The sequence below is a fragment of the Prinia subflava genome, chromosome 10 (genome assembly GCF_021018805.1).
Source record: "Prinia subflava isolate CZ2003 ecotype Zambia chromosome 10, Cam_Psub_1.2, whole genome shotgun sequence".
Lineage (NCBI taxonomy): Eukaryota > Metazoa > Chordata > Aves > Passeriformes > Cisticolidae > Prinia > Prinia subflava.
In genome coordinates, this window is record NC_086256.1 from 5,860,177 (window position 1) to 5,880,963 (window position 20,787).

Genomic DNA, 20,787 nt, shown 5'->3' on the forward strand with positions numbered 1-20,787 from the left:
AAACTACAGGGAAGTTATTTGTTTTTAGCTTATGAGTGCAGAATGTTTTTATGTGTGTGCCTGTTTTACCTTTAATGAGTGCAGCAGTTCAGAACTGACAGATAATTGATGTACTTGTTGACTGCTTTATCCTACCCCCATTCAGATGGTTCACTGGAAGCCTGCATCCAGTTGTTAATCATTAGTGCTGCAGTGCTCACTCTGAGTCTAGCTGTGTTTTGACCAAAGGTATGTTCCCAGTGGTGAAATGGTAGTTAAAGATGTTTAGCCCTTTTTCAAATCAAGCTGTCTTTTGGAGAGGATGTTACAGCAGCAGATACAATAGTGCCAGGTTCAGAGAGACCAAAGTGAATTGAAGTGAGCCCAGAGGTATTGAAGGAGCAGGGTAATGTGATTGCTGGTTAACTGGATCAGGGCAGCAGAGGGAATGCTTCCACCAGGTATCTGTATTGCTGTGCCTTCCTGATGCTGGGAAGAACTTTTGACAGATTTCTGTGGGAAGTCAGTTTTTAGATTGGTGGCACAGCAGGTATCTGGGTATGAAATATTGCAGTCAAGGCCAGTATGAAAATAAACAAGAAATATGCCTTCAAATTGGGAGATTAAATACAGCCTGGATTTACCTGCAGGTAGCCAGCAGGGGCTCAGTGGGAAAGTAATGAAGTGGGACTGTCTGGCTGGGTACTCGGTGCAAAATGTGCTTTTGTTCTGATGCTGAGGAGAGTGCAGGGGAAGAAGTTCTGGCTCTTGAAGAGTGTGCACACTGTTCTGGGAATAGAAATAACAACGAAGAGCAGCCCCAGAGGTTGGTGCTGCCGCCAGCTCAGGGGACACCAGAGTGAGCATGTCTCAGCACTCAGGCTGCAGTCTATTTGCAGTCCCTTTTTCTGCCATAACTCCTTGGTCACCACTGGAAAGGATGTAGGTCACCACTGAAAGTAGGCAGTGAAGACAAATAATGTGGCTGAAAATCTATCAGCCACTGAGATAGGAGATAACATGTCTGATGTATGTGCTGACAGTTGATTTCTAAGGCTTCTGACCAAAAAATTATCAGGAATAATCTGGAAGTCACAGTGAACAATTTCATCTGTGAGGAAGGGACCTGTGAGGGATGAGGTCCTTTAAATTACACCTACAGGGTTAAGAAAATGTTTTAAATTGAGAGTCTGTGGGAGATAAAAAGGGGTCTGGGGAATTTACCTGAATCTGAATGGAGGAGGAAGGGAGATTTCAGGGTTTCAGTTACAGGAATATTTTAGTAGTAGTCCACCACAAGCTGGTTTATTGGTATTGGCTTCTAAATTAGGAGTGTTTCCCCTGTTATGTTGCTTATGCAAAGTTTTACATAATTATACTTCTCTGCAATTTTGTGTCTATTGCAGAAACATCCATTTCTGATCATTATTTAGATCAGAAGCTTGTACCATTCAGGACAGGTTGCTGAAACTCTTCATCTGCTAATCTGAGCTGGCATGGTGATTTCTTTAGCCCATGGTGATTCCTCTACCCCATGGTGAATGAGCACAGAGACAGAGAAACATTTCTGTTTCCTGAAGCTTGCTGTTTCTGATTAACCAGTGTAAAAAATAATATCTGCTGAATTGATGCTTATCAGAATTCCTAAACAACTCTTCTGCCTCCAGCAGTGACACTCGATTATGTTTCTCACTCCTAAGCCTCTTAGAGATTTAGCATTTATGAATCCCCTCTAAAACTTTGCTTGACACATTTGGTTAGGCATATGACAGTGATCAGCTGAGAGAAAAACAAGTCATCTCATCAGGTACAAATTGAGGCTTCTAGTAAGGAGAGTGGAGAGGCAGGCAAAGGTTTCCTGCTGTTTGAAGTCAGAATAGAACAGGGCTGTTAAAATAACTGTACTGCATTTAATATGGAAACAAGCCAGCTTCAGACAGATCACCACAGCTGGGTTTGTGAGCTGTAGTAGGAGGGAGGCTGAGGGAGGGCTGGCTGCACTGAAGAGAGGTGGTTCAGCTCTCACCTGGTGCCTCAGGAGGATGAGCATGCTGCGGGTGTGTACCTTACACTTTGATATTGGTTCTGCAGCCAAACTGTGGGATGAAAACCAAACGCAGGGCTCTGAGGGGCTGCCCACCCCGTGCCTCCTGGAATGCAGAGTAGGTGGTGTGGTGGGGAGGAGGCAGCCCTGGTGCTGGTTGGGGTGGTGGCTCCTGCAGCCCCTTGGTGCTCACTCACTCCTGACCCTCCTGCACAGAGAAATCCAGCAGTGGCTGCAGGAGGTGCTGCCTGGCCAGCCTGGGTAACCTTTCAGCATCAGCTTCACCATGAAGGCTCCTAAGCATTCCTGCAATACCAATGATGTTGAGAAGTAGTTGGTATTGTAAGCAGGTGCATTCCAGCTCAGCATACCATGACAATTTGACAGCAGCCAGATGTTTAACTAGGTGGAGTAAGTGATGACTCGAAATACCATCATATAAATCTTGCAAATGGTACCACAGCTGAGCCTCTGGGTATGCCTGGTGAATTGTGATTTCTCAGAAGTCCTGTTTGATCAGAGACTGAGCTCTTCCTCTAACCAGTGATTGGATCCCACAGAGACAGCAGGTATTGTGATGCATCACTAGTGACTAATTTCAACAAGTCAGTTAATTGCTCCTTTGGAGCTACACAAGGCTGGTTGAAAATATTTAAATGTTGGTGTTTCAATGGAAATTGTCCTAATATTGCCGTGAAATGGAGCTGCAGAAAGAAGCTTCCTACAGCTGCACAGTCTTGCTTTGGTATACATTTCAGCCAGCATATGGTATGGATTTTAACTGAACACATGGAGAACTAATTTGATTTGAGTCGATTGATTTTGATTACTGACATGAGGATATGCTAATGAGAAACAATCCAGCATGTCTAAAAGATTGCTTCAATTTCTAGCGCAGCTGATACATGTTTCTATCATATGCATGAAAAGTAGGGGAGAAAATGTTATCTATTTTGAAATTTTTCTCAGTGGTTACTCTGTGGTGAACAGGAGCAGACACATTATTCTGATTGCAGCTTGACAACACATTCTTCTGTCAGTACAAATTAAGACTGATTGAATATATCTAGCTGGGACAGGTGTAGTTTTTGCATCAGGAAATGGACAGTACTGGTAGCTGTAAAAATCCTCATGCCATTTTCCAGGAAAATATCTGCTGCGGACCAGGAGGTGAATCTAAAAAGTTTCAGAAGGAGGTAGTTCACTAGAGGTGTGTGAGGTCTAGGAGATCAGCTGAGACCAATGTCTTTGAAATTGGTTTGTTAGTTTTTAATTTACTGGAGCCTGTTCAGTTTAGATGTTTGTGTACATGTTGCTTAGGGAGAAAAAAGCATAATCTCATAGTGGAGGATTTTCAGAGAAGGTGTGTTATTGGATGCAACATGTCAAACCTGAGGGTAAATACTTCTACTTGTGAGGATTCAGTTATAGGTAGGGAGCCTTGCTGTTGTCTTGTGTGGGTATAAACCAGCCAAGGTATGAAGTGCTGTTCTTTGAAAAGAAGTAGAACACCTTCCTTGATGTATTTATTCCTTCTGCCCTCTCAAAAAATTGTATCAATGTATGTAGATTGGGATCCTGCAAATGTTGATCAAACATGCATCACTCTAAATGTACAACTTAAGACCAGTGGAGGTGGTTGTTCTAGCCATATGAATATGGATTTAAATAAGAATCTTTCCAAGTGATCAGTAAATGAAGCTGGGTCACAGCAAGTCAGTTGATTTCCTTATGGGAGACTTGGAATCACAGAGTTGGTTAGGTTGGGAAAGATCTCTAAGATGGAATCCAGCTGTTTACTCAGCCCTGCCAAGTCCACCATTAACCTGTTTCTCCAGGTGCCACATCCACCTGTCTTTTAAATACCCCCAGGGATGGTGACTCTACCATTTCTGTGGACAGCCTCTTCCAGTGCCTGGCCACCTGTCAATGACAAAATATTTCCTGATATCCAATTTAAATCTTTGGTGGTGCAACTTGAAGCCATTTTCCCTTGTTCTGTCACTTTTTACCAGGGAACAGAGCCTGATCCCCACCTGGCTACAACCTCCTTTCAGGGAGTTGTGGAGAGTGACAAGGTCCTCCCTGAGTCTCCTTTTCTCCAGGCTGAACACCCACAGCTCCATCAAATGCTCCTCATCACTTGTGCTCCTTCCCCAGCTCCACTGCTCTTCTTTAGACATGACTGATGTCTAAGCCCCAGAGTGATTTCCACCTAGCCAAAAATACCCACTTCATCAAGGAGGTATAAAATCTTATTGATATAAGAACATTAAATGATAATCCACCACATAGTAATTAATAGCAACTGATCTGAGTGACTTATGCAAATAATCACTATAGACACAGCTGCTGCAGGAGAGGAAAAAAGAGTGGGATGCTTTACAGCCATCTCTGCATGACGTTTCTCATACAGAACTTGAAAAATCACACTGCCTGTGTGCAGCTACCAAGGTGAGCCATATAAATAAGATTTATTTAAGTAAACAGGAGCCTCCTATATTAAACCTGAATTGGAGGAGGGGAGCTCTGCTTTTCCCTCTGCTCTAAGGTTCCGCAGTGGGGTCAAACCTTGTGTGTGGGCACAAAACTATAGCTGAGGGAGAAGAAATTCACAGGCAGGATAAGCCTACAAATGTCAGAGCTGCAGTTGCTTTATCCCAGAGCAGCTCCAAGGTGATCACAGTGCTTGTTGCACTGTTGGCAGCACAGCTGGCAGTACTGCCACTGAGGCTGCCTTGGGACTCTGGAGTTCTCTCACCTTGGGCACTCTGATGTGTGAGAGGAGGAGATGGCACCCCTGAGAGGCAGAAAGTCCCACTGACATGTGACATGTTGCTCTGTTGCTAAGTGGGGTGCTCTCCTTGGGTACACAACGACACAACCTGGCTTTTCTGCTTTTGCTGTACATTTTGCAGGAGTGATTCATGGGATGTGAGCACAGTTGCTAAGATCAGGAAGAGGCTTGCTGGTATTTCATCTGTTCCTGTCAAGCAGCAGGGCGGTATCTCCTCCTGGATGTAGCAGATGACAGCCTTGGTGTGTCCATGAGGCAGTTTAAAGATGATATTTGGAAGGCAGAGCTTGTCAGTTAACACCTGTCCTCATTCAGGTGGGTAAGCAGATGGGCAGTAAAGGCAAATGAACTATACTCTATATGTGAACCTGTGAAACCTAATTCTTTGTGGCCAAAACAATCTGTATTTCAATGTGATACCTCCAGTCTGTATTTCAGTATAAATTAATAGCTGCCTCCAGGCTGGTGTGTGTTTGGTTTTTTTTTCCCACTTCTCTTATATATCAACTCTTCATTCCTTCAGAAGAACACTGACTAGTCCTGAAATGGCTTTGTCATACTGTGTCTATAGATGCCTGTCTCTCACATACCCTCAAAATTCAGGTCTTCTCTGCAAGGATAGCTGGAGATAGAAGTAGATCCGTGGCACTGGAAGTGACCAGAAGTAATCCATGGAAATGGGGAGGTATTTATGTAATTGGGAGGAAAATCCTTGCTCAAATCAAAGATCAGTGAAGAGAGAAGTGTTCTCACAGCGCCTCAGCAGGACTCCTGAAAGGTCTTGGCATGTGGCCTTGTCTCCCCTGCTTTAACACCCTGGGATGAGCTTTCTCTCCTGGTTTTCTGAGCTGCCCCTCCAGCACTGTCCATCTGGAGTGACAGGATTGTCAGGGTTTGTCACTGTTGAGCAAGTGAAGAAATGGAAAATCAGCTGCTAATCTCAGCTAAGCTCGCACAACCCAGAAAACCTCAACTCCTACAGCAGGTTACCTGGGAGCAAAATCTGGATCAGATGCTCTCTCTGAAGTTACATTGGAAAACTGTGCCCAGAAATTATTTCATTTTCAAATTGTGGGAACCATAATGAATTAAGAACAACAAGCTGGTGACTCCCGTGAGCAAAGAAATTCTGAAAAGTCCTGTGCTGGTTTATTGCAGCTTCCCACACAACAGGATGAATGAGTTTGCAGCAGGGAAAGTACAGGTCTGTGTTAACGTATTCAATTTTGTGTTGAAAACATGAAGCTGGAAGGAACAAAGGTACCCTGGTAACTTGTACTCGCAATCTTTCTTACAAGATTGTAAAACTGTTTACCCTGGCAGTTATCAAGTTAATATAGCACATTCTTTCTGAATTTCTTGTTTTCCCTTTTAGTACAACAATGTGTTTGCAAACTCTCTGATGTTATATACTGCTGTTTGAAACCTTGTGATCCCTTTGGCAAAACAAAGATGCTAATTAAAAGTATTTTTACTACTGTGCCTAGTTGATTTTTTTCCTTCAGTTATTCCCTTTCTTTGTTTTACAATCCTATTAGCACATGAAAATTCTGACCTAAGCACAGTCTAACTGGGACACAATATGAAGCCTGTGATTGTGCTTCTCTTTTCATTAGAATATTTCATTAATTGTATTTTCATCAATTCCTCCTGGAATCTCAGTATCTCTGCAAAATGTCTTTTCAGTAACCACATAGATATAGAGGTGGGCACAACTCTGCTTCTCCAGAGTGTGGTTATAGTTCTCAGTGCAGTCTGTGCACTAAAATCTGCATTACCATGCCGTGAAACTGTCCAACATTCAGATTAGGTCACAAGCTGACAGAATGGAAAAGCTCCAGGAGGAGAATGCTGCTGCATGCTAGAAACATATGTCACACACCATCAAATCCTGACCTGAGTCTCCTGGATGCATAAACCAAATGCATCTGTGCCTTTGAATGTCTTAGGCGTTACCAGATTTCTTCATTATTCTGTGGCTGCTGAGTTTGGCCAAACCCCTGGAAGTTACAGAATGAACTGTACACAAAGATGTAAAAAACCAAGCAAGCAAAAACCCCCAACAACCAAAAAAACCCCAACCCACCACTCTGCATAGGCGATCCAGAGGTCTATGATTACCAAAATAACAAATTGAGGTGTTTTCTCTCTCTTTTAGAAGTTTAAATAGTGAAATGGGTACAAGTCCTATACTAGTGAGATGAACCGGAGTTCTTTGGTCTTCCTGAGTGTGACAAGGATAATATCACTTTATCATCTGCAGTTTCTAAGTACCTTGGGAATTGCAGATTTAGAGGGTAATGTAAGCTTGAAGGAGAGACTGCCTGAAGACCTGCTGATCTCTGTCACAGATGAAGAGACCTGTCCCCTGCCCAAGGAAGCTGCTTGTTTTGCATTTTCTGAAACAAGCCTTGTAACATCCTGGGATGATTGTTGTATTTAACTCACCCAAATACAGCTCATCTTTCCAATGGTTTATGATAAGCCAGCCTTCCCATCATCCTTTTTGCTTTTCTTTTGGCTCATTTCAGTTTGTCCCTTCCTCCTCAACCATGACATGTTACAAGGTGCTTCCTTCCCTGAAGTGACAGATCCCATTCTCTCCAGAAAAGTCCCAATCTATTTCCTGTTTCATCCCTCCCATTTTCTTTCATGGGCACAGAGATAAACCTCTTTGTTTGCCAGGTGCACATTGAAAACCTGCTGTTTTTCTTCTTTCTACACAAAAATGCCACCTCTTCCCTTTCTGAAGAGCAGAGCATGGATGTGGCACTGAAGCAAGTGTGGATGTGAGGTGGTTCCTGCAGCTCCTGTCAATAAGCTGCTGTGGAAGAGGGGGCATGTGTGGAGGTCAGTTATGTTTACATCTCATTTCAGGAGATAGAGCTGCTCACTAATTAAAAGGAGGAAAACATGTTGCCTGTTCTTATCTAAGAGTTTTTATATAACATTGGCTGCCTGTTGATGTAACTGCCCTAATGAATCAGGGTGATTTGATGTAGCATTAGTGATGTGGAAGGACACTATGAGATTAGAGCAGAGTGTTTATTCTTTATTATCTAATACTTACTGCCTGACTGTTTGACTCCAGGAAGAGTATATAATATGGATGAAACTGCTGCATATTTACTGTTGTCCTACTTAATGAAGATAACTAGAATCCAGGAAATTTTTAGTCACTAAGCATCAGGAAGGCTGGCAAAGACTCCTTGTTGAGGATTAGATTTTAGGATTCCCTTTTCTCACCTGGAGGTGTTGGCAAGCAATGGGCTCTGATGTTACCACACAGTTTGCTAAAAAGGCCTGGCTGAGATTGAGAGTTATGGGAGCTCTCACTTTGTCCTGGTAGGACAGGGGTGAAGTCTTCCACTTCCCCTCCAGGCTCCACATGAAGAACTAGCAAAAGAACACATCTGAACAGTTCTGGATATTATTGTGGCTTTCATAATTTTTCAACTGACCCAGAAGTTGTAAAGAAAAGCTGTGGTCAAGGGAAATTACTTTCAAGGGAAAAATAGATGGAGAAAGTAGATCTTGGTGGCATGTGAAGAGAGACTTGGTTTTTATCCTTTCAGTTCTTTGTATTAATTTTATTAGTGCTTTAAATGGGGATATATTTTGTTCTCTGAATTCTGTTTTTCTGACAGTGGTGTTTGTGATATGAGCATAGCAATGAAACAGCAACTGTTCCCTGAAGAACCAGGCATCACTCTCTTCTGCAGAACAGGCAGATACTGTCATTGCCTGAGTCTTGGGATAAAACATCAGGGTAAGCTCCAGACAGCCAGCACCAGAGCTTCCCCTGCTGCTCTGAAGCCTCCAAAATTGTGTTGAGTTATAATTCTTTGATGTCAGAATAAGGCAAAAATAGCAGCAGGCAGAAAGTGCAATTAATTTAATTGTAGTTTCATAATGTTTTGAAGCAGTTATGCTGTTGCTGAACTCGTGTCCCTTTTAGTGAAAATGTCTTTAGCGCTGGCAGATCTAATTCTGCTCACTTGTGCTTTGCTCCAAAGCTTGCTTTTGCACCCTTTCAGTCCAGAGAAGTGATTTGGGCTGGGTGGGACAAAAAACAAATCCTAAGAGCCCTTTTTTTAACCTCTGTCACAGTAAATAATGTGTCTTGCTCCAAACATCAACTTGTTGCACCTTCTCCAGACACATCACTCAGTGCACATGAAAGCAGAGCACAGTCTGCCCAGAGGTTACAGCTTGCTAGGGAGGCTGCTTTGATTTGATAAATATTTCAATGTGTGTTTTTTCCCAGTGTAACACTACTAATTCATTCCCAAGCTGGAAAGTGTTTCTAGAAGAGCGAGGTAATGGAGTGTAGTTCATCTCCCTTTGCTGAGCTGAGCCAGGGGTCCAGAGAGTCTGATTTCAATTTTCTGCTGGCAGAGGGTCTGGGTGATTTAGGAAGCAGCATAATGCATTAACTTGTGCTTATATTGTGCCTGATACTATGATTGCTTCAATTACAGATTGGTTGATAGACCTTTGCTTGCTTGGGGTAATGCTGTGCAGTTTCCCTATTTTATGAAGCTATATTAATATAAAATTGCTAGAATGTAATGAAGACTGATGTCTCTGCATATTTGTTGATCTGTAAAGCATTGCACACATTTAATGTTCTGTACAAATATGATCTCATGCTGTCTCTGTTGCTCATAGGATTTTCTATTATCTTTAAATAAGACAGTTTGGAGTTGTCATTAACAGCTTTTTACAGACTCCTTTCCTTGGGCTGAGGTCTGTGTTTTGAGAAATAGATCACACGGAAAATGCTATGTCTTGTGTTCCTCTTATTAGACATTCAGTCTCATTTGAGAGAAGTCAGGACCCCTGCATATGCAGGATTCTTTGCTGAGATCACTGGATGCAGACAGGACCTTACAGTTCTTCAGGACTTATTTTATACCAATCCCCAAGTGGCATCTCCCCAAATTTGGGCTGAATTGAGGGGTCCTATTAAATATAAGCAGCAGGCTGTGCTTGGGAGCCTGACCAAAGCCCCACTGGTGTGTTTGGCTGGGGACAGGTGAACCTGGAGGCATGGAGCAGCATATTGCTTTTTTATAATGCCAACAACACGTTTTCTTCAGCTGGGAAATGTGCTGTCATTTTCCTCTGGCTTTCTGAAAAGGTGAACATGAAGATATGCTTTTCTTCAGGAAGCTTTGAGTCACTCGGGCCCTTGATGTGTCTGTCCACTGGCCAGGGGCAGTTTGGGGCTTAGCCAGAGCAGGGAGATGGTGAGGAATTGGTCAGTAAAAATAAAACAGTAAAAAAACCAAACAGCAAAACATCTCACATGTGTGTCGAGGAGTATTTGCTCATGGCTCTCTTTCCAAATGGAAAAGAGAAAGAAGCATCACCACAAGGGTGAGTGAACTTAAAACAGCGCTCAAAAGGATCTCACACCTAGAAATGCATCAGCTGTAACCACTTCTGCCCTGAGGTGCTTCCTGGACTGCCTGGGGAGCCACCTGCAGCTGCTGCACAATGAAATTTCTTTTAACATCTTATCTGTGTAGTTATAATAGAAAGCATCACGGTAAATGGTAGAAGATTGTTTTCTTTGTCTTGTGCTCTTACTGAGCATCATCACGGGTGTACTGTTGTGGTTGACAAAGCACTTCAATTCTAAGCTTCTATTTTAAGATGCTTAGGCATACTCGGAAATAGCAGTTCTTTAGCTGAAAGTCTTCCTTTATATTCTTAGCAGAGATGTGGGTTTACTTGGAGAGTTTCAAATTCCATTTGATTTTTTTAAACAGTTCTTGTGAATTTAAACATGTCACCAATATATCAAATCTGTTTATTACATTTCTTTTCAAAGTATGTGCACATTTCTGTCAAACAAAAACACATGGGAGCGAGAGGAATCTATGTTATTGCTAATTCCAGCATTTAGAAAATGTATTTCAAACTCCACTGAAGTAAGATATGTACTTTTTTCTTTTCCTTTTTATTTACCTTCTGGTTTGTGTGGTTCAGATTGCTCTCTTGGGTTTTGTTATCTTTAAGCTTTCATTCTGCCTTGAGTGCTAGAACCTTCTTTATGTTTTTGTTTAATGCTCACCTGAATACAGCAGTGGGGCTTTTTTTCCTAATTTGGGAGGTAATAAATTGAAAATTTGCCTGATCGACTCTTACTTTCCACCAAATCTTGAAAAATTACACATTAGGATTTTAAAGACCTTAAAAGAATATTATATTTTTTTTTCTATTGGCATGTTGTTGTTAATATAAATTAAGCTTGATTATTTTATTTTTGTCTTGCTGCTGCCCTTCAAATTAAAGCACACGTTCTTGCCTCATGGTTGTAATTCAATTTGGTATTTTAATCTCAAAAATACCATGGACAGCCTCCCAGAATTTCTGAGCACTTTATCTTAGAATTGACCCTCTTGACACAATATCTCTAGGGGGTTCTTGTGAAGTATGAGGCTCGGATTTAGCCTTAATCCACTCCCAAATAAGATTAAATCTTCCCTTGATAAGAACCAGCCCTCGGAGGGACGCTCCTAGCAGAGTACCAAGGGGTTTTTTACCATTAGGGGTTGCAACAGGTTTTTCAGCACAAACTCGCTGATTTTCGTAAAAACCCAAACAATTGCTTTGTGAGCGAGTTAAGGGAGGTCTCGCCCGGGGCCGGGCACCCTCCCGGGCCCGATGCCCAGCGCCGCCGGCAGCCCCGGCGCTGCCGCTGCCTTGCTGTTACCATGACATTGGCTCGCCCGGAGCGGGCTGGGCTCTGCCGCCTCAGCTCGGCTGCTCCCGGCCGGGGATTTGCTGCCTTCGCCTGCGGGCGGTGGAGCGGGAGCGAGCCCCACGGCACCGCCGTGCTAATGCCCTTTGCCGGTCCGTGTCCCTCCCGAGATCAGAGAAGCAGGCTGCCGAGTCCAGGCAGATTTGTACGGCTTCCTCCTCGGAGTCCGCGCACTTGTTCTTTTGGCAGCCGGTTCAGAAGATGTTCAGATCTCTCCCTTGGTGCTGCCACACACCTCCGGGTTAGCAGCGGGCTGTGCCGCACCGTGGCCCTGGGCTGAGCACATCCATCCCCTGCCCTGCAGGACCAGCTGGGATGGACACCCTGGCTCATTCTCAGGGGTCAGGGCTGCTTCTGAAGAGCTCCAGCTGTGATTAATTTAGCAGCTTCTCAACAGCAGCTAATTAATAATGCTTACAGTGGCTAACCCTGCTCAGATATCTGTGCGTTGTACAGATATTCTTATAGGGGTTGATTAACAGAATTAAGGGATATACGTGGGAAAACTAAAAAGATCCAGCAAAACTGGCAACATATTCCATAATAATAATGCATCTACTGCCCATAATGCTACTTACTCTGAGATCTCAGTATCTTAGATGTTTTTGTTTCGGTTTTTTTATCATATCAGTGGTGGTTTTATTGCTGCCCACAGTGGATGGGCTTTCAAATGCATCATATACCTCTTGAACTTTGCTTGCTGTTTATTTGTAGCAAAAGAAATGGAATTTGAAGCAGGCATGTGGTGTGGATGCTACAGAGTTTTATCGCTGCCATTTCTTTTTCTGTCAAGGTAGCTGGATCAGAAAGAATCAACAATATGAGACTGATCTTCATGTTAGTTCTAAGTAATGACAAATAAGACTTTTCAATTGTATGAGATTTAAGAAATGTGCACAATGAACTTAATCTTTGTGTGTATCTCTTTATGTGATTTCACCTTTAGTCACTGTCTTTTAAATACTTTAACAGAAAAACTCAGCTTACAAAAAGAGCAGATAAGGTTCATAGGCAAGCCAGTCCTGTTCCAGTCCCCCTTACTCTCTGACAGATCAGGAAGGGCAACTGATGCAATCTTCACTACAATCTCAAGGCACCTGGGAAAATGGAAATAACATTTTTAGCAGCTTAGCAGGTCATGAGCAGTGGTGTCAGTCACAGTACCTTGGCCTGGTTCCGGTTTGGGAATTACATTCTGCTGAGCAAATGCACCCTGTTGCATTTTCAGTGATTTGCTTTTTGTCTTATATGCTGTGGAGTTGCTGAGGAAAGTTAAAAGAGTGGGGGCTTCCCTACCGCCAGAAACATTTTAATGTGGATTAGGTAAATCTAAGCAGCTTTTCCTGCTTGTCCATAAGCTTATTTTACAAAAGTACTTTGAAAAGTAAGTGCAGTGCTTCATCTGAAGAGATACTTAGCAGCTGAGTTAGAGGGAGCAACTTCAAAAGCCTGTGTTGGGCATGACCGAGGCCTCTGATGATTGGTGAGCTCTTGAAGACTCTGCATGCATTAAAAGTCTCTTTGAAAAAAAATTTCCACCTCTCCATTGCGAGCAGTTAGTGTGGGAATGTTAGAACAGGGTGGTGGTAGAACTTTCTGTACAGGGTAAGTAAAATAGGATAGGAGAAGGGAAATTCCTGCAACTGATGAATACTGAAGTTATCCAAGGCTGGTGTTACTGCTTCCAAAGAATAGAAGTGAAGATAGCCATAAGGGGAAATGTTTAAAAAGCACTTAGCAAGTGTAGAGCATTTTATCAAAAAAGGCAGGGGTTTTGTGTTGGACGTTTTTCACATCAGGAATGTTTTGCTGCATATTGCTGAAATGAAATGTCTCTCAAGGTAGCTGAATGTGAATAGATTCCAGTGGCTCTTGGGCAATGGGAGCACTCAATAACAAGAGAGGAAAAAGAAATGCTTAATATGATCTGTTGAACTGGAGCATTTTGATCAGAGCTGAGTTCTGAAGGAGCCAGGTGTTATTTTGCTCCTGGCAGCAATTGAATCTTCACAGGTTTTTCATGACATCACATCTTTTCCATGTCTTAACCAGTGACTCATCCTGCTTGCCTGTTTGTTCCTATTTCTAGCTGCCAGCAGGAAACACTAAGCTTAATGTTAACGTTCTCTTATTAATGACACATCCTAGTCTGCCCAAGCTCCCTCTCTTTTGTGGTCCCTGGTGGGTGGGTTGTTTTTTATCCCTTTTCCAAGGTGACTTTTGTTTATCTGATTCTTGGTGTCTTCCACTCCAAAGTCTACTTTTGCAAGGGAGATGTGTGTGTGAGTGAAGCATCCCCCTATAACCAGGGGGCTGGAACATGGATTATCCTGTCTCCAAGGCTGACCAAACCCCAAACAAGGTGCAAAATGCCGTAGTGTAGGTGTTAGAATGTGACATTTAACAGCAGGGAAGAGGAAGTCTTTCCTTCACCAGGTCTGAGGAAGCCCTGGATTGTGGTGGGTGCTGGTTATAGGGAGAGGGGGACGTAGCCCCTGTTCTGTCTCTGAGCAGCCTAAGGAAGGATGATGCCAAGTACCTGCAGCTTGTAGATGTTGCCAATAGCTGGACGATAAGCAACTCTCATTCTTTCATATTATTCTTCTTTAAAAAAACCCCAAAACATGGAATTCACACCATAATCATTTGAAAACATTGAAATGTTTATTTCTTTAAAGGTTATTTGTCACATACACAGCTAGAAAAATCCCAGTCACAGCTAAGGGGATTAGATTCAGTACAGATTAGATGTTTCAGTGACATTTTATTTGGAACAAAGAATTTGTGGCTGGAAATCTTCCCTAGAGGAAGGATGGTTCTGAATTAGAGGTTGTGGTTTTTCAAACCTGCAGCAAAGAGCCTGTCATTATTTTAAAACTCAAATATGTTTCCTGTGTTAGAAATCTTGCAGAAATCTTTCAGTTTCTGCAGTTTCTGCTGAGACATCCAAGTAAATTTAAGAAAAGCTGATTGTACTTCTATTGTGAATGTTTGCGTGATGGATCTTGAGACTAGAGGGCATCTGCACACAATGCAAATGCATTTAGATCTTTCTCTTCTCCGATAAACACAGAATTTTGATTGCTCATTAATGCAAAGCCTTCAAATTTTTGTTTCAAGCTACCCACTAATGGTCCTGTGGGTGTTTTTAATTGTTTGCATAAAGCACAGGCACCACACGTAAGCTGCACAGGAACAGCGCTGGTAGCACACTGGTGTAAATACACCTCACGGAGACCCTCCTGTGCCTGCTCACACCCAGGCTCTCTGATTCCTCCTCAGGGACAGCCCAGCAGGTTTCTGGATGCTGGGGGCTCAGGCTGTTCCAGCCAGGCATTTGGCTAGACTGTTAATTAGTGCTGCATCACCTTTCTGCTGATCCCTGCCAGTGCCTCGTGTACTTGTCTCCTAATGAGTCTGTGGTCTACCTGGAAATCTTGCAAACAACTTGGCGGGGTGGGGAGCAATTTCTGTCAGTTGTTTTTTTCTTTATTAGATAAACAGCTTGAACTTTAAGACCTGAAATGACTAATTACCTGGGGCTCCTGGTGTTTTAAACTGAGGGAAGGACAATGGTTGTAAATGAGGAAGAAAGAAAGTGAGCTCAGACTTTGCAGTTTGTTTTATTTTATTTATGGTGAGGTGTCTGTGTGTGTGTTGGGGGGGTGAACTTAAGCTCTCATGGTGTGAGTCAAGAAAAGTAAGCCAGTTTATTGCTGTCTAAGAAGGTAATGTAACCTGAGGAAAAAAGTAATTTCAGGGTGATGGTACAACAATTGAGATGCAGCAGGAGAAATGCCACTGTAAAGCTGTGAGGGGAGATGACATGCTCTGTACCTGTACAGTAAAGCAGAGTGAGGAAGCCATCAGTGACTCAGGAAGAGATGAATCACATCTCTATATTGTACTACATGACTACCAGGGCATGGATATGAACAATCTTTACATACCATGAAATACAGGATGCATTTCCCTCACACACACTCCCTCTGATAATCTGAGAAGGCAGGCACACAAATATATCCTAGTGAATATGCAACTTACCTTTCTAATGATTTGAGAGCACTGCCCACATAGGACAGGTCATGACTGAGCAAACACATTATCCCTTGGGGTTCTGTACCTCCTGCAGCCCCATCTCTCACTAATATATAAATTTGAGCCCATACCCACACACAGGGGGATCACAGACAGAATACTGAAATCAGCAAATCAGATTTGCTAAATTCCAGAGCTTTCAGGCAACAGCACAATTTGGCTTTTTCAGTCCAGTTCCTCACTGAGTTGAGGCACTGAGGTGGTATCAGGACAGATTTTGGAAGTCACCCTGTGTATCCCTTGAGGCTGCTTCCCAGGACAGCCTGGATGTATGTCCCCAGAGCTGAGCCCTTGCTCTGAGCCACTGTCAAATTAAATTTCTTTCCAAATTATTCTGCATGTAACTTTGCAATGTGTCTTGCAGTCACTTACTGCCTAGTCCCAGCCTCATGCCCTAAGCCAGAGTGAGCACTGGTTAAACACAGAGGAGAAGATAGGAGATGAGATTTGGAAGGCAGATGAACCTGCAGTGCAGGTATCCAACAATAATGCTGTGAGTATGAGAAGTGGAGAGGCCTGACTTGCCATGGATTGGTTTGGTTTTATTGGTTGCAGAATCTCTGAAGTTACTAGTATTGATTTAGAGGCTTCTCCTTCTGAGACACAAAGAAAGCCTCTCTCATGTGAATCCTTTGGTGTTCAGACAAGAACACCATTGCACTTCAGCTTTTTTCACAGCTAAGGTATGTCTTCACCTTACCAACTACTTTTTGTGACATATGTGAAAACATTTGAACACAGTTTTCCTCAGCCAAATTTGATCAAGAGTGCTTATGTGGAGACTGATATTTTAATAAGGCTCACGTCTTTAGGAAAACAGCCTAAAATAAAGCAACTATCATCTCTCAGAATAAAAGAATAATATTGTTACTGCTGAGACCTTCCTTGCTTGAAGAAATATAGTTAGGATCTAGTTGTCATGGCTGGTGTAGCTGTTCAGCAGCTAAGGGGGGATGTGGTGTCAGTGAATATGAGAGTGCTCTGTGATGGGTTTATCACTGGCAGGAAGAGAAATGGTCACTCAGGCTGCAGGGTGGAGCCCACCTCATTCTGATGTTCCCACCTCTGACCTGTTGTCAGAAGGGATCAGAATAATTCCTCAGCCAGTGTGCAATGGTTCACTGTGATCAGCCAGTGATTGTCTGATATATATTGTCTGATATATTGTCTGACTGTCTTGAAATAAATGCACAAGTTTATGGGAAGAAAGCACATATTTTCCCAGAGAACTGGCAGAGAAACAGCAATATTCCTGCTGCACAGCCTCTCCACTGGGAAATTCACAGTATGTTACAGCTGTGGATAGTCTCACAGTAGTGCAATAGCAGAGCCTTTTAAGCAAGCTGTAGGGAGCTTATTTACAAGCGCTGTCCTCCTACAGAGAGGCTCTGTGATGTTCTGGTGCAGAACAACAGGAGGCCACAGACTGGCTGCTATGAGTTCTGCAAGGGCCAACTCTGTGTCTCCTGCATGCAGCAAAAACAAAGCTAAATGTGTGGGAATGATGGGCAGGATGATTTTAAAGCTGAGTTTGCCCCCCACCGTCTCCTGGGGAGGTGATGATGTGCTGTATCTGATCTCTACTCCTGCAAGAGTGCTCTATGTGCATTTATTTTACTCTTCCAACTAGTTACATGGTTGTTAAATCCTTTAGGGTCTTTTTCTTTAGAACTTTAATCACTTTTTAAACCAGTGGCAGCAATGCTTTCTCTACTGTGGGTTTTGGGGGACTGAAGGATGGTTCATTTTAGAACTAACCCATCACAGTAACTCTAAGCTGACACCTCATACTGAGCACACACTTTGAAGGCAAAGCCTTTTGGCTCCCTGCAGCTGTTTCACAGAACTGCCATTTGCCAAAAGAAGGATGAAATGTGTTTAAAAGATAGGCGCTTTCAGAGTGAGAGGGGCAATCAGCACATGACTTCTCTCCTTGGTTCAGAAGGCAGGTCCAGAGGGAATGGATTGGACTGTAGGACTGGTGTTCTGGTGTAGAAATATTCCTGTTTAAAAATAGGCTTGCAAAATGTAAAGGAAAAGTGCTACTGGCATCCAACAGATGGTAGTTGGCATGTTTTCTAGCTGTCAGGAGTCTTTCAAAATTCTTCTGTTGCATATGCCAGAGTTTCACCTTTGTGCTGCCCAGCTGAATGCAGAAATGACAACAGCAGGTGGAGGAACTCTGCAGGAACTCTGTGGGTAAACAGAGTTAGGATGAACCAACAGAAGAGGATTAATAGATCTCATATTAGTATGTGCACCTCAGACTCTGTGATTGGGATATTGCACTTTAAATTAACTTTTTATAAGAATGTTTATTGCATCAAATCTTTAATTTTTGTCTCTAACCTGAGGTAAGAAAGGAGTCACCCACAGCATCTACCTCAAGGACATTTTCCTGACCATGACATTAAATTGCAACATGGAAATGTTTTCTGCCTGGACTGGTTATTTTGCCTCTGCTTTGAAGTGTCAGGTTTCAGTGAACTCTGCTAACATTTTATTATTGCATTGGGGATGAGGCAGAGAAGAGCAATTAAAGGGTTGACATCTTTGGTATTTTTTTAATAGTACATGTGTCAAAATGCATTTAACAAATCACAGTTGATGCAAAAGCCTAATTAATGCTAAAATGTAAGTAGAGTTCATTTCAGTTGGGAGCAACTGAGAATTTTAAAATGTATAATAACAAAAAAATGGTTACCTTATTTTAGATGTAGGACCTAATTACAGCTTTTGCATCTGAGAACTGAAATCTTAAAGCCGAAATGTTCCTTTCTGTTGCAGGATACAGCTGGACAAGAAAGATACAGGACCATCACTACAGCCTACTACCGAGGAGCCATGGGCTTTGTCCTCATGTATGATATCACCAGTGAAGACTCCTTCAATGCTGTGCAGGACTGGTAGGAAATACTGGAATACTGTTGTTAGTGTTGGGTTTGTTTGGGTTTTGGCCAATTCTCTACCAACAATTGTTTGTTGAGAACATGAGACATCTCACCCTCCATCACCATGTTCTTTCCTCTTCACCTAAATTTGATTTATAAATGTTGCTTAGAAAAAGTTCTACAGCTTCATTTTAATGAAAATATTATAATTCATATATTGTAGCATACCATGGTATTTGTTACTTCTTAAAATTTCAATTTATTGTGAAGAAATTAATCCTTTAATGCTTTTTTTGGGCTTATGAGATTTCTGGCTATGCTGCTAAAAATACAGGTTAACAGTGGTTGTTCCGTTCACACCTCAGGAATTTGGGAAAAGGCTGTGTTTCTCCTCAGCAGAGCCCTTTGACTCCACTCTTGCAATTGTTTCTGCAATCGTTTCTGGTTGCTTTTTACTGCAGTTAAGAGTGGTCACTGTGCAGAGGAGGGCAGTGCAGTGGTCAGTGTGATCTCCTGACTCAGGCTGCTGTGCAGTGACATCCTGGCAGTGCCACTGGCTCCTAGCATCTGGCTCAGCCTGGCTTTCTGTTGGACACTTACTCTGTATCCCCTAAGCCAGGCTGTAACTCAGAAGCTGAGACAATGTGGTTTGCTGTTTCGAGTGACTTGTCTTTCCTCCAAAGCTGCCCAGTTTTTCTTCTCTCTGTTCACTAGAGCAGTTCTTCATGAGGGTCACATTCAAGATGCTGTCTCCACTTGGACTCCCCATCCCCAGTACCACAACACCAAATGAACTGTAGCCCCATCCTGAGCAGCCCTTCAGCAGCTTGTGGCTGAGGAATTCATTCCTTTCTTGTTAGAAAAACAAACACAAAGATTTTGCAAAACCGGTTTCATCCATCAAGTTTTGCTCACAAAGCTCAGATGAAGCTTTTTCCCCAAGTGTCTGCAGAGGGATGTTTTCCATAGGGGTGCAGGCATGTGAGCTGGGGCAATATCTTTCACTAAGCTATAAATATTTCCAGCTTGTTTCCCTGATGAAACAAGATCCATATGACCACACAGTTCATCTACCTGTCTGTTAGTTCTGCTCTAGTAAGTTTTACTTAGCAGTCTTAAGTTAGCCAAGAATTACCAAATCTCCATCTCTGAGCTGCTACAATTTTAAAGTTTGCACAGGGGAAGTTTAACCTGAAGCTTTATATTGGAAATAGTCGAAGGTCTATTCTATCAAAGGCACTGGTGTGAGAATAAGAACTGGGAAAGGTCAGCTCTGTCTGTTTGGCTTCTTGTCTTCCTGTGCCATGGGAGCTGCAGGAAGATCTTTGCTAAGAGCGCCTTGTCAGCCAAAGGACAGAGGTGAACCATCAGGGTGTTTTTCCTCTGTATGTCAGGAACCTTTCCAACCAGCTCTAAAGTTCTGAGCCCAAATGAGGTAGTGGGATGGATAAACAGGACCATTTCCTTCCTTCCTGGAGCTTGTCCAGTGGAGAGATGAGGGCTCAGCCAAGCCAGCATCTCTGGGCCAGCAGAGTCCTCTAGTGGCTATTGCAGCAGGGAGATCGTTTTTCCCCAGCCTGCAAAATTGATACCTAAACTTCCAAAGGCACAAGAAATGGAGAAAAAAGCTTTTGGCTGATGCTGCTCTGTTGGTGTCTGCCATTTTCTAGCATAGCAAGTAGGATTTTTTTTGTTTATTTGTTTTATTGCCCCCCACCATTCTGCATGATACAGTTATGATTAAAAAAACCTTATTACACTGGATATGGTCTTCAGTCAGGGGCTGTACTCTCTATGGAAAATTAAGGGGTCTACTGCTTGAGCTCCTTTGTCTCTGGCACATGGCTGTTTTAACAGCCTCCTGCTTGGGCCTCACCTATCCACAAGGGAATTGAGAATATTCCTCCCAGTCTGCCAAATGATTTCTTCCCTGGGAGATCTTCTACCCTCACTCTTCTTATGGGGGATGTCCTGAAGAGGATCCTGGTTTGCTTTGTGTCACTCAGACCTCTCCTAAACCAAGTATAGGCATTTTCTCTCCTGGGTGAGAGGATCTTGGCTGTATATCAGGTATTTATACAAACTCTCCGAGTAGAATATGAATGCAGAGCAGAGTCTTCCCTTCATTCACATGAATCACCCCAATTAATGATGGTTATCCTAGAACCACTGAGTAAGACACAATTTAAATGCATTTGGGAATACC

The 20,787-nt window shown here is 42.8% G+C and overlaps 1 protein-coding gene across 3 annotated transcripts in view; it reads left to right on the top strand.

The window, feature by feature from the left end:
- RAB3B (RAB3B, member RAS oncogene family) overlaps positions 1-20,787 on the top strand; it is a 50,823-nt gene that overhangs the window by 21,915 nt on the left and 8,121 nt on the right. For all 3 annotated transcript variants that reach the window (XM_063407087.1, XM_063407086.1, XM_063407085.1), the window contains one exon: positions 18,478-18,596. In XM_063407087.1, coding sequence (XP_063263157.1) covers positions 18,478-18,596 — 119 coding nt within the window. The remainder of the gene's footprint in view (positions 1-18,477; positions 18,597-20,787) is intronic.